Source organism: Pristiophorus japonicus, chromosome 9, assembly GCF_044704955.1.
Source record: "Pristiophorus japonicus isolate sPriJap1 chromosome 9, sPriJap1.hap1, whole genome shotgun sequence".
NCBI classification, from domain to species: domain Eukaryota; kingdom Metazoa; phylum Chordata; class Chondrichthyes; family Pristiophoridae; genus Pristiophorus; species Pristiophorus japonicus.
This window is the reverse complement of record NC_091985.1, coordinates 46203812-46218614: the sequence shown is the minus strand read 5'-3', so window position 1 is coordinate 46218614 and position 14803 is coordinate 46203812. Positions and strand designations below refer to the sequence as shown.

Here is a 14803-nt window from a genome sequence, read left to right as displayed (position 1 = left end):
AAGCGCAGGCAGGGGAGGTCCAAGATATTCTTGTAGGGTCAGGAGGAATACTCCTGCTCTTCTGGCCCACAAGGAGCTATCCCAAGTTTACAAAAATAATCACTTACGTGGGCCTCCTGTGGCCTGGACCTTGCTGCCTCCAGCTATTGCTGATAGATTGAAGACTGTGTGGGCTTTAATTAGAAGCCCAGTTAAAATGGAATGCGTGTCCCAATGACATCATCAGGACATGACCGTCACCCTTTGGGGTGGGAAGCCTTCCTGTTCCTGAATTCAGAAAAGTAAAAATGGTGAGCGGAAGCAGGAACACAGTGCGACCTCCTGCCATTTAAACTTCACCCACACTGTTTCTGCCAAGCTGTGGGGGGCGGGGAGGGAGGAGGGGAGAGGGGGGAGGGGAAAGGAGGGGAGGGGAGGGGAGAGTTCAAATCAGACTGTTGTAGATTTTTTGACTAGCAGTGGCAGAACTGTGACCTCAAAATTACGAGGAGAGAAATATAGATAAGGAGTTAGTAATTCCAAGGCAGCATTACATTGGGGATGAGATAGGCTGGTTAGAGAGCTTTGAATGTCAAGGTTACAATTAATTCAAAGAAGGAGCAAAATTGGATCCATGGTAAGTGATATAAAAAAAAACTAATTTGTTCAACTTCACATAAAATGAACCAAAGTAATGCAAAATCTGTCAGAGGGCGCAGAAACATGAAACATACAAGTTAAAAAAAAACTGTTCTGAACACAATTATCCAAACTGCATTTAGACTAATAGTGGAGATTTGGTGATTTCTTGTACAGATAATACAATGAGAAGGATTGGATTCTTGAGTTCGAAAGTCAGATTTATTTTGTTTACTTTTTTTGATTAAATTGACTGATACTGCAGTGTATTTAAAATGTTGTTCTCATTTATTTATATTTTCCCCTCTAATTTTCTTCCTTCTTGTCCTGGAGACATCGACTTACATTGGAGTATAATTGCACAAAAACCAGTTGCCCTCTGGTATCTCATCCAAATGGATACACTTCATGTATGAGCTAGACCGTGAATGTTGGTTATTCATGTTCTCACTAAATGTGTGCAGACACAGATGAAAAGGCAAACTGTGGGCACCTGTATGGCCCTCGCGACTGAGATCAGCTAACTCAACATGGACCAAGAATCAAATCTAGAACCTATTGCTCTGCAAGGCTCATTTTCTTTCTTTACTAACTTAGTTTTGGAGGAGATGATTATTTTATCACTTCAAATATTATTTGCAGTAAACATGGGAGTACTCAATGTTGTCACTGTGCACAAAGGGGAAACTATTCCAGCACCGTCAGTGTCCTCCTTCATTACCCTGTAGCAAAAGTTATAATGGAATTTTTTTAAAGTAGTTACTACATCAATACAGAAATTTTTTGCATTGAAAAATATTGAAGTGGTGTAGAATTTATTTGCAAATCAAAGATACGTGGGAATTTTAACTAGCCCTTTAACCCCCCCAAATTCCTGGCAAATTCATATAGCACGTTTAATTTTGTAAAACATTCCAAGGCACTTTCTAAAGCTTTGTCAAAGAGCTAGGTTTTAAGGAGTAACTTAAAGGATAGAGAAACAGAGAGGTTTAGAGAGGGAATTCTAGAGCTTAGGGCCTAGGCAGCTGAAAAGCACGGCCACCAATGGTGGAGCAAAGGAACTAGCGATGAGGGACAGGCCAGAATTGGAGGAGCTTAGCGATATCAGAGGGTTGTGGGATTGAAGGATGATGCAGAGAGAGCGAGGGGCGAGGTCACGGGGGGATTTGATAACAAGGATGCGAATTTTAAAATCGAGTCATTGATCCGAATGAGAGCCAATGTAGATAATGTTAATGGGTGACTGGGGCTTGCCGTGAATTAGGATATGAGCAGCAAAGTTTTGAATGAGCTCAAGTTTACATAGGGTGGAAGATGGGAGGCTGGCCAGGAGAGTATTGGAATAGTCAAGTCTGGAGGTAGCAAAGGCATGGATGTGGGTTTCAGCAGCAGATGAGCTGAGGCAGGAGTGGAGACAGGCGATGTTACGGAGGTGGAATTGGATGGTCTTGGAGTGGATATGATGTCGGAAAGTCAGCTCATGATCAAACAGGATGCTGAGTTCGGAAAGAGTCTGTTTCAGCCTCAGACAGTGGCCATGGAAAGTGATGGAGTCAGTGCTGGGCGGGCAGTTAAAATACCTACTCCTTTGTATGATCTGATAGCCATTACAGAGACATGGTTGCAAGGTGACCAAGGCTGGGAATTGAATATTCAGGGGTATTTGACATTTTGGAAGGATAGGCAGAAAGGAAAAGGAGGTGGGTAGCTCTGTTAATAAAGGATGAGATCATTGCAATAGTGAGAAATTATATTGGCTCAGAAGATCAAGATGTAGAATCAGTTTGAGTGGAGATATGAAATAACAAGGGAAAAAAGTCACTGCTGGGAGTAGTCTATAGGTCTCTAACAGTAGCTACACTGTAGGACAGAGTATAAATCAAGAAATAATGGAGGCTTGTAAGAAAGATATGGCAATAATCACGGATGATTTTAATCTTCAAATTGATTGGACAAATCAACTTGGCAAAGGTAGCCTTGACGAAGAGTTCATAGAGTGTATTCGGAATGATTTCTTGGAACAATACGTTGTGGAACCAACCAGGGAGCAGACTATTTTAGATCTGGTGATGTGTAATGAGACTGGATTAATTCATGATCTCATAGTAAAGGATCCTCTTGGGAAGAGTGAATATAGCATGGTAGGTTTCAAATTCAGTTCGAGGGAGAGAAAGCTAGGTCACAAACTAGTGTCTTGAACTTAAGTAAAGGCAATTACAAAGTATGAAGGCAGAGTTGGCTAAAGTGAACTGGGAGAACAGATTAATGGGGAAGACAGTAGATGAGCAGTGGCAAACATTTAAGGAGATATTTCATAACTCTCAGCAAAGATATATTCCAGTGAGAAAGAAATACTCGAAGGGAAGGTTGAACCATCCGTGGCTAACTAAGGAAGTAAAGGATGGTATCAAATTGAAAACAAAGGCATACAATGCTGCGAAGAATAGTGGAAGGCCAGAGGATTAGGAAATTTTTTAGAAACCAGCAAAGGACGACTAAAAAAACTAATAGAGAGAAGATAGCTTATGAGAGTAAATTAGCAAGAAATATAAAAACAGACAGTAAAAGCTTCTACAAGTATATAAAAAGACTTGGATTTATATAGCGCCTTTCACGACCACCGGATGTCTCAAAGCGCTTTACAGCCAATGATGTATTTTTGGAGTGTAGTCGTTGTTGTAATCTGGGAAAGACAGCAGCAAATTTGCGCACAGCAAGCTCCCACAAACAGCAATGTGATCAGATAATCTGTTTTTGTTATGTTGATTGAGGGATAAATATTGGCCAGGACACCAGGGATAACTACCCTGCTCTTCTATGAAATAGTGCCATGGAGTCTTTTACGACGACCTAAGAGAGCAGATGGGTCCTCGGTTTAACGCCTCCTCCAAAAAAGGAAGAGAGTAGCTAAAGTAAACGTTAGTCCCTTAGAGGATGAGACTGGAGAATTAATAATGGGAAACAGGGAAATGGCAGAGACTTTGAACAAATATTTTGCATTGGTCTTCACAGTAGAAGACACTAAAAGTATCCAAATAATTGATAATCAAGGGGCTATTGGGAGGCGGAGCTTAAAACAATCACTATCACTAGAGATAAAGTACTAGGCAAACTAATGGGACTAAAGGTGAACAAGTTCCCTGGACCTGATGGCCTGCATCCTAGGGTCTTAAAAGAAGTGGCTGCAGAGATAGTGGATGCATTGGTTGTAATCTACCAAAATTCCCTGGATTCTGGAAAGGTCCCAGCGGACTGGAAAACTGCAAATGTAACGCCCCTATTTAAGAAAGGAGGGAGACAGAAAGCAGGAAACTATAGACCAGTTTGCCTAACATCTGCCATTGGGAACATGTTGGAGACTATTATTAAGAAAGTGGTTGCAGGACATTTAGAAAATCATAATACAGTCAAGTAGAGTCAACATGGTTTTATGAAAGGGAAATCATGTTTGACAAATTTGCTGGAGTTCTTTAAGGATGTAACGAGCAGGGTGGATAAAGGGGAACCAGTAGATGTCGTGTATTTGGATTTCCAGAAGGCATTCGATAAGGTGCCACATAAAAGGTTACTGCACAAGATAAGAGCTCACAGGGTTGGGGGCAATATATTAGCATGGATAGAGGATTGGTTAACTAACAGAAAACAGAGAGTCGGGATAAATGAGTCATTTTCAGGTTGGCAAACAGTAACTAGTGGAGTGCCAAAGGGATCAGTGCTGGGGCCTCAACTATTTACAATCTATATTAATGACTTGGATGAAGGGACCAAGTGTAATGTAGCCAAATTTGCTGATGATACAAAGCGAGGTGGAAAAGCAAGTTATGTGGAGGACGCAAAAAATCTGCAAAGGGATATAGAAAGGCTAAGTGAGTGGGCAAAAATCTGGCAGATAGAGTATAATATGGGAAAATGTGAGGTTATCCACTTTGGTAGGAAATATAAAAAAGCAAATGATTATTTAAATGGGGAGATATTACAAAATGCTGAGGTACAGCGGGATCTGGGGGTCCTTGTACATGAAACACAAAAAGTTAGCATGCAGGTACAGCAAGTAATCAGGAAGGCAAATGGAATGTTGGCCTTTATTGTAAGGGGCATGGGGTATAAAAGTAGGGAAGTCCTGCTACAACTGTATAGGGTGTTGGTGAGACCACACGTGGAATACTCTGTACAGTTTTGGTCTCCTTATTTAAGGAGGGATATACTTGCATTGGAGGCAGTTCAGAGAAGGTTCGCGAGGTTGATTCCCGAGATGAAAGGGTTGTCTTAAGAAGAAAGGTTGAGCCTATACTCATTGGAGTTTAGAAGAATGAGAGGGAATGTTATTGAAACATATAAGATTCCAAAAGGGCTTGACAGGGTAGATGCAGAGAGGATGTTTCCCCTCATGGGAAAATCAGAACTAGAGGGCATAATTTCAGAATAAGGGGTTGCCCATTTAAAACTGAGATGAGGAGGAATTTCTTCTTCCAGAGGGTTGTGAATCTTTAGAATTCTCTTCCCCAGAGAGCTGTGGAGGCTGGGTTATTGAATATACTTAACGTGGAGATAGACAGATTTTTGAGCGATAAGTGAATGAAGGGTTATGGAGAACGGGCAGGAAAGTGGAGTTGAGGCTAAGATCCGATCAGCCATAATCTTATTGAATGGCGGAGCAGGCTCGAGGGGCTAAATGGGCTACTCCTGCTCCTATTTCTTATGTTCTTATGTTCCCGTATGGTTTTAATTTTAACTTGCTTGATTTTTCACATGTACGAAGTGGCTGCCTGAGTCAGTTGTGAGCTTCATACATTTATGCAAATTGGGGTCCGATTACATCAATATGGCCCCAACAACATTGTAACCAGGAAATCAGTGGGGCAATCGCCCTGTCAACAGGAATCTGGTATGAAGACTGAAGAGGCCCTGTAAGATAAGTTCAAAACTTTTGTTAGTGGAGCCACAAGGAGCAAATGTTCTTCTCCAGGCCTCACAAGGAAAGTGTAAGCCAACCTTGCCCCAGATTCCACCCCCCCCCTCCCTTCCAGAACTGCTGACCCCCACAGAACCCCCATAATCCCTGTCCAATAACCTACCTTGGCATGGCCGGTGGCCTCCGGGCTATCTGACTCCCCTCCTGTTTTGGGCAGGAAGTTGATCAGTGGCATGATAATGACGCCCAGCTGTTAAGATGGGCTGGGCCTACTGCGGCTGCTCCCGGATGGGCTGGCCATTTGCTAGGCCGCTTTCCTACTTAGGAGTCAAAATTCCCACCCTAGAATGTAAAGTGCACTATAATAGAATGAATGAAAATTATTTCCTAAATTCTGTTCTAATTTTTCACTAAAAATGTACGTACAGATACATTTTTCCAACTAAAACCTTTTACATAGCTTTGCTTGATGGCCTTTTGGTTAAAGGTCTTTCTTGTTATAGCAGAGAAGCCTTTGAGGCCAGAATGTTCCAGATTTGATTGCTGGTCTTAATTGATCTCAGCCAGGGCAGCAATTTGCTCGCTTTCCTGGGCTAGGAAGAGAAAAATCAACCATGATTCCTTCCTCTGCTTGAATGTGTGGAGTGAGTAGTGCAGTTCTGGTGCCCTTAACTAGTATACCAACATTTACTGCCTGGGCTCACACTTGAAAAATGTACACCTGGGTGAGTTACTGGATTGCTGCGGATACCTGTGGATTCAGCCCAGCACCAGCACAGGTCAACACTCTCAGCAGAGAAGGAGAGAAAATGTAGAACATGAAATGTTTATCAGCATTCATTACAACTATATTCAACAGTTGCATTGTCTGGTAAATCCTGCTCACTGAATGTTGTTAGCTTGACAACTGCACCTGAGCTCTCCTTGGTGCCACTCCTGGAGTTTGAGTTGTCAGTTTTATAAATTTGTGCTTGCATTTCGCAATAGCCAAACTTGCTCAACAGAATGAAGAAATCCCTTCTGAATGCTTTCGTAAAGATTGCATAGAGAAATGGATTTGCGCACGAGTTGAGTGGATAAAACAACACCAGAAGAATTTTAGCATTGGACACTGTAATAAGGGGTGACTTGAAAGCTGCTGAAATAGCAAAAAATGATATAGGAGCCATACATGTGAAGTCTGTAAAGATTAGTATCGCCATTCGTTTGGCAATTTTTGTGTCACTATTTTTAGAAACAAAGTCAGGATTTTTCACAGCTAAATATATTTTGATATAGCAGACACAAATGATAATAAAGGCTATAACATTCAATACCAATAGGAATATAACGTAAGCCTGGGAAACGGGAGTTTCTATATCCATGGGCAAGCAGATGCTAACTTTCATGTAGTTGCTGATTCCTACAAGTGGCAGTGTTGCTACAACAAGAGAGAATACCCAGCCTCCAAACATAATCACAACAGCATGCCTCAAACGAAGCTTCCTGTCCAGTTGCATGGCATGGGTAATTGTGTGCCATCTTTCAAAGGTGATCACCATCAGTGTGTACACAGAGAGCTCGCTTGCAAAAACAGTAAAGAAACCGGCACTGGCGCACCCGGCACCAGTCTGCCAGTCTATAGCATAGTTGTAATACTGACTCTTGGTGCTTAAATCAAAGGATGCAATGAGTAGCAAATAGAGACCCATACAGAGGTCGGCAAAAGCAAGATTGCACATGAGGAAACGCGGGACGGTGAGCTTATTCTGATTAATCACCAAGACAATAAAAACAACAAAGTTGCCCACGATGGCCAGGATGTTAATGAACCATATCAGAATTCTTAGAATGTTGTATCCCATTATATCTTCACATGGATTGAAGGCATCTGGTACTGGAGTACAGACAAGTTCCACCTTAGAATGGCAAAAGTCATAATCAAATGATACTGCATTTTCATAAATTTCTTCTATATGTTCATATTCATCATCAGGGTTATTTTCAGGAAAGTGTGAATAATTCTGTGAAGAAGGATATTTTTTCATTCCAGCAGAAAAATTCTGTAAGCTCCTCCGTCCAAGCTGCAGTGGTGGTAGATTAGGATGAGAATAATCATTCCCGAAACTATAAACAGATAAAAAGAGACAGTTTATTAGTAGGTGGATTTTATTTAGTGTTGAAAGGTAAATCCACAGTGAAACAAGTATGTCTTGCAGTTTCATATCATATTTTTATAGAATTTCAAAACACCAAACTCTTGCAGTTTCCTCCATCTATCATATTGTAACTGGAAGATAACATGGTTTGAAAAAGTTAAATGAAGAAATGATCAATGATAATGTCATAAACAGAGTCAACTGATATTCAGATATTAGATAGTCCTAAACACCACAAAACCTGGGCATTGCAATTGTCATCGGAGAGCTCCTTCATAAGAACATAAGAAATAGAAGCAGCATTAGGACATTTGGCCCATCGAGCCCGCTCCGCCATTCAATAAGATCATGACTAATCTGATCATGGATTGCCTGCTTTTTGTCTGCCTCCTTTTTTAAATAGGAGCGTTACATTTGCAGTTTTCCAATTCGCTGGAACCGCCCCAGAATCCAGGGAATTTTGGTAGATTACAACCAATGCATCCACTATCTCTGCAGCAACCTAGGATGTAAGTCATCAGTTCCAGGGGACTTGTCCACCTTTAGTCCCATTATTTTACCGAATACTACTTCATTAGTGATAGTGATTGTATTAAGTTCCTCCCTCCCTATAGCTCCTTGATTATCCACTATTGGGATGTTTTAGTGTCTTCTACCGTGGAGACTGATACAAAATATTTGTTCAAAGTCTCTGCCATTTCCCTGTCCTCAATTATTAATTCCCCAGTCTCATCCTCTAGGGGACCAACATTTACTTTAGCCACTCTTTTCCAAGGGTATTCAATATTCAGGAAGGATAGACAGAAAGGAAAAGGAGGTGGGGTAGCGTTACTGGTTAAAGAGGAAATTAACGCAAAAGTAAGGAAGGACATTAGCTTGGATGATGTGGTATCTATATGGATAGAGCTGCGAAACACCAAAGGGCAGAAAACGTTAGTGGGAGTTGTGTACAGACCACCAAACAGTAGTAGTGAGATTGGGGATGGCATCAAACAGGAAATTAGGGATGCATGCAATAAAGGTACAGCAGTTATCATGGGTGACGACTTTAAGCTACATATAGATTGGGCTAACCAAACTGGTAGCAATACTGTGGAGGAGGATTTCCCGTAGTGTATAAGGGATGGTTTTCTAGACCAATATGTCGAGGAACCAACTAGAGAGCAGGCCATCCTAGACTGGGTCTTGTGTAATGAGAGAGGATTAATTAGCAATCTTATCGTGCGAGGCCCCTTTGAGAAGAGTGACCATAATATGGTAGAATTCTTCATTAAGATGGAGAGTGACACAGTTAATTCAGAGACTAGGGTTCCGAACTTAAAGAAAGGTAACTTCGACGGTATGAGTCGTGAATTGGCTAGGATAGACTGGCGAATGATACTTAAAGGGTTGACGGTAGATAAGCAACGGCAGACATTTAAAGATCACATGGATGAACTACAACAATTGTACATCCCTGTCTGGCAAAAAAGTAAAACGGGGAAGGTGGCTCAACCGTGGCTAACAAGGGAAATTAGGAATAATGTTAAATCCAAGGAAGAGGCTTATAAATTGGCCAGAAAAAGCAGCAAACCTGAGGACTGGAAGAAATTTAGAATTCAGCAGAACAGGAATAAGGGTTTAATTAGGAGGGGGGAAATAGTGTATGAGAGTAAGCTTGCAGGGAACATAAAACCTGACTGCAAAAGCTTCTATAGATATGTGAAGAGATAAAGATTAGTCAACACTAATATAGGTCCCTTGCAGTCAGAACCAGGTGAATTCATAACGGGGAACAAGGAAATGGCAGACCAATTGAACAAATACTTTGGTTCTGTCTTCACTAAGGAAGACACGAATAACCTCCCGAAAATACGAGGGGACTGAGGGTCTAGCGAGAAGGAGGAACTGAGGGAAATCCTTATTAGTCAGGAAATGGTGTTAGGAAAATTGAGGGGATTGAAGGCCAATAAATCCCCAGGGCCTGATAGTCTGCATCCCAGAATACTTAAGGAAGTGGCCCTAGAAATAGTAGATGCATTGGTGGTTATTTTCCAACATTCCATGGACTCTGGATCAGTTCCTATGGGTTGGAGGGTAGCTAATGTAACCCCACTTTTTAAAAAAGGAGCGAGAGAAAATAGGGAATTATAGACCGGTTAGCCTGACATCGGCAATAAGGAAAATGCTGGAATCAATTATTAAAGATGGAATAGCAGCACATTTGGAAAGCAGTGACAGGATTGGTCCAAGTCAGCATGGATTTCTGAAAGGGAAATCATGCTTGACAAATCTTCTAGAATTTTTTGAGGATGTAACTAGTCGAGTGGACAAGGGAGAACCAGTGGATGTGGTGTATTTGGACTTTCAAATGGCTTTTGACAAGGTCCCACACAAGAGATTAGTGTGCAAAATTAAGGCACATGGTATTGAGGGTAATGTATTGACATGGATAGAGAACTGGTTGGCAGACAGGAAGCAAAGAGTGGGAATAAACGGGTCCTTTTCAGAATGGCAGGCAGTGACTAATGGGGAACCACAAGGTTCAGTGCTGGGACCCCAGCTATTTACAATATATATTAATGATTTAGACGAAGGAATTGAAAGTAATATCTCAAAATTTACAGATGACATGAAACTGGGTGGCAGTGTGAGCTGTGAGGAGGATGCTAAGAGACTGCAGGATGACTTGAACACTTGATGAGTGGGCAAATGCATGGCAGATGCAGTGTAATGTGGATAAGTGTGAGGTTATCCACTTTGATGGCAAAAACAGGAAGGCAGATTATTATCTGAATGGTGACAGATTAGTAAAAGAGGAGATGCAATGAGACCTGGGTGTCATGGTTCCTGTCTGACAACCAGTTCTCAATCCACGTCAGCACACTACCCCCAATCCCATGTGCTTTAACTTTGCACATTAATCTCTTGTGTGGGACCTTGTCGAAAGCCTCTGAAAGTCCAAATATACCACATCAACTGGTTCTCCTTTGTCCACTTTACTGGAAACATCCTCAAAAAATTCCAGAAGATTTGTCAAGCATGATTTCCCTTTCACAAATCCATGCTGACTTGGACCTATCATGTCACCATTTTCCAAATGCGCTGCTATGACGTCCTTAATAATTGATTCCATCATTTTACCCACTACTGAGGTCAGGCTGACCGGTCTATAATTCCCTGTTTTCTCTCTCCCTCCTTTTTTAAAAAGTGGGGTTACATTGGCTACCCTCCACTCGATAGGAATTGATCCAGAGTCAATGGAATGTTGGAAAATGACTGTCAATGCATCCGCTATTTCCAAGGCCACCTTCTTAAGTACTCTGGGATGCAGTCCATCAGGCCCTGGGGATTTATCGGCCTTCAATCCCATCAATTTCCCCAACACAATTTCCCAACTAATAAAGATTTCCCTCAGTTCCTCCTCCCTACTAGACCCTCTGACCCCTTTTATATCCGGAAGGTTGTTTGTGTCCTCCTTAGTGAATACTGAACCAAAGTACTTGTTCAATTGGTCTGCCATTTCTTTGTTCCCCGTTATGACTTCCCCTGAATCTGACTGCAGGGGACCTATGTTTGTCTTTACTAACCTTTTTCTCTTTACATACCTATAGAAACTTTTGCAATCCGCCTGAATGTTCCCTGCAAGCTTCTTCTCGTACTCCATTTTCCCTGCCCTAATCAAACCCTTTGTCCTCCTCTGCTGAGTTCTAAATTTCTCCCAGTCCCCAGGTTCGCTGCTATTTCTGGCCAATTTGTATGCCACTTCCTTGGCTTTAATACTATCCCTGATTTCCCTTGATAGCCACGGTTGAGCCACCTTCCCTTTTTTATTTTTACGCCAGACAGGAATGTACAATTGTTGTAGTTCATCCATGCGGTCTCTAAATGTCTGCCATTGCCCATCCACAGTCAACCCCTTAAGTATCATTTGCCAATCTATCCTAGCCAATTCACGCCTCGTACCTTCAAAGTTACCCTTCTTTAAGTTCTGGACCATGGTCTCTGAATTAACTGTATCATTCTCCATCCTAATGCAGAATTCCACCATATTATGGTCACTCTTCCCCAAGGGGCCTCGCACAATGAGATTGCTAATTAATCCTCTCTCATTACACAACACCCAGTCTAAGATGGCCTCCCCCCTAGTTGGTTCCTCGACATATTGGTCCAGAAAACCATCCCTTATGCACTCCAGGAAATCCTCCTCCACCGTATTGCTTCCAGTTTGGCTAGCCCAATCTATGTGCATATTAAAGTCACCCATTATAACTGCTGCACCTTTATTGCATGCACCCCTAATTTCCTGTTTGATGCCCTCCCCAACATCACTACTACTGTTTGGAGGTCTGTACACAACTCCCACTAACGTTTTTTGCCCTTTGGTGTTCTGCAGCTCTACCCATATAGATTCCACATCATCCAAGCTAATGTCTTTCCTAACTATTGCATTAATCTCCTCTTTAACCAGCAATGCTACCCCACCTCCTTTTCCTTTTATTCTATCCTTCCTGAATGTTGAATACCCCTGGATGTTGAGTTCCCAGCCCTTATCATCCTGGAGCCACACCTCCGTAATCCCAATCACATCATATTTGTTAACATCTATTTGCACAGTTAATTCATCCACCTTATTGCGGATACTCCTTGCATTAAGACACAAAGCCTTCAGGCTTGTTTTTTTAACACCCTTTGTCCTTTTAGAATTTTGCTGTACAGTGGTCCCTCTTGTTCTTTGCCCCGGGTTTCTCTGCCCCCCACCCCTCCTCATCTCCTTTCTGTCTTTTGCTTTTGCCTCCTTTTTGTCTCCCTCTGTCTCCCTGCATTGGTTCCCATCCCCCTGCCATATTAGTTTAACTCCTCCCCAACAGCACTAGCAAACACTCCCCCTAGGACATTGGTTCCGGTCCTGCCCAGGTGCAGGCCGTCCGGTGTGTACTGGTCCCACCTCCCCCAGAACCGGTTCCAATGCCCCAGGAATTTGAATCCCTCCCTGCTGTACCACTGCTCAAGCCACCTATTCATCTGCGCTATCCTGCGATTCCTACTCTGACTAGCACATGGCACTGGTAGCAATCCCGAGATTACTACTTTTGAGGTCCTACTTTTTAATTTAGCTCCTAGCTCCTTAAATTCGTTTCGTAGGACCGCATCCCTTTTTTTACCTATTTCGTTGGTACCAATGTGCACCACGACAACTGGCTGTTCTCCCTCCCATTTCAGAATGTCCTGCACCCACTCCGAGACATCCTTGACCCTTGCACCAGGGAGGCAACATACCATCCTGGAGTCTCGGTTGCGGCCGCAGAAACGCCTACCTATTCCCCTCACCATTGAATCCCCTATCACTATCGCGCTCCCACTCTTTTTCCTGCCCTCCTGTGCAGCAGAGCCAGCCACGGTGCCATGAATTTGGCTGCTGCTGCCCTCCCCTGATGAGTCATCCCCCTCAACAGTACTCAAAGCAGTGTATCTGTTTTGCAGGGGGATGACCACAGGGGACCCCTGCACTACCTTCCTTGCACTGCTCTTCCTGCTGGTCTTCCATTCCCTAGCTGGCTGTGGACCCTTCTCCTGTGGTAAGACCAACTCACTACACGTGATACTCACGTCATTATCAGCATCGTGGATGCTCCAGAGTGAATCCACCCTCAGCTCCAATTGAGGGAGTGCAGCGAAGGTTCACCAGACTGATTCCCGGGATGGCAGGACTGACATATGAAGAAAGACTGCATCGACTAGGCTTATTTTCACTGGAATTTAGAAAAAGGAGGGGATGTCATAGAAACATAAAAAATTCTGATGGGATTGGACAAGTTAGATGCAGGAAGAATGTTCCCGATGTTGGGGAAGTCCAGAACCAGGGGTCACAGTCTAAGGATAAGGGGTAAGCCATATAGGACCGAGATGAGGAGAAACTTTTTCACCCAGAGAATTGTGAACCTGTGGAATTCTCTACCACAGAAAGTTGTTGAGTCCAGTTCATTGGATATATTCAAAAGGGAGTTAGATGTGGCCCTTACGGCTAAAGGGATCAAAGGGTATGGAGAAAAGGCAGGAGTGGGGTACTGAAGTTGCATGATCAGTCATGATCATATTGAATGGTGGTGCAGCTGGAAGGGCCGAGTGGCCTGTTAGTGCTCCTATTTTTGATGTTTCTATGTACCTGTAGAAACTCTTACTATCTGTTTTTATATTTCATGCTGGTTTACTTTCATAATCTACCTTGCCACTCTTTATCATTTTTTAAGTCGTTCTTTGCTGGCTTTTAAAAGTTTTCCAATGCTCTGGCCTCCCATTAGTCTTGGCCATATTGTATGCCCTTGTTTTCAATTTGATACCATCCCTTATTTCCTTCGTTAGCCACAGATGGTTATCCCTTCTCTTAGTCTTTCCTTTCTCATTGCGATATATTTATGTTGTGAGTTATGGAATACCTTGTTAAATGTCTGCCACTGCTCATCAACTGTCCCATACTTTAATCTATTTTTCCTGTCCATTTTAGCCAACTCTGCCCTCATACCTTTGTAGTCTCCTTTATTTAAGCTTAGGACCTTGGTTTGAGAGCCAACTTTCTCACCCTCCAACTGAATTTGAAATTCAACCATGTTATAGTCACTCATTCCCAGAGGATCCTTTACTGCGCGATCATTTATTAATCCTGTCTCATTACACAGTACCAGATAGAAACATAGAAGATAGGTGCAGGAGTAGGCCATTCGGCACTTCGAGCCTGCACCGCCATTCAATGAGTTCATGGCTGAACATGCAACCTCAGTACCCCATTCCTGCTTTCTCGCCATACCCATGGATCCCCCTAGTAGTAAGGACTATATCTAACTCCTTTTTGAATATATTTAGTGAATTGGCCTCAACAACTTTCTGTGGCAGAGAATTCCACAGGTTCACCACTCTCTGGGTGAAGAAGTTTCTCCTCATCTCAGTCCTAAATGGCTTACCCCTTATCCTTAGACTGTGACCCCTGGTTCTGGATTTCCACAACATTAGGAACATTCTTCCTGCATCTAACCTGTCTAAACCCGTCAGAATTTTAAACGTTTCTATGAGATCCCCTCTCATTCTTCTGAACTCCAGTGAATACAAGCCCAGTTGATCCAGTCTTTCTTGATATGTCAGTCCCGCCATCCCGGGAATC

At 42.6% G+C, this 14803-nt stretch overlaps 1 protein-coding gene across 1 annotated transcript in view; it reads right to left on the bottom strand.

The window, feature by feature from the left end:
* Positions 1-6360: 6360 nt before the first annotated feature.
* LOC139273885 (lutropin-choriogonadotropic hormone receptor-like) overlaps positions 6361-14803 on the bottom strand; it is a 122154-nt gene continuing 113711 nt past the window's right edge. Inside the window, exon 7 of the mRNA XM_070890960.1 lies at positions 6361-7636. Within this exon, the coding sequence (XP_070747061.1) occupies positions 6361-7636 (1276 nt within the window). The remainder of the gene's footprint in view (positions 7637-14803) is intronic.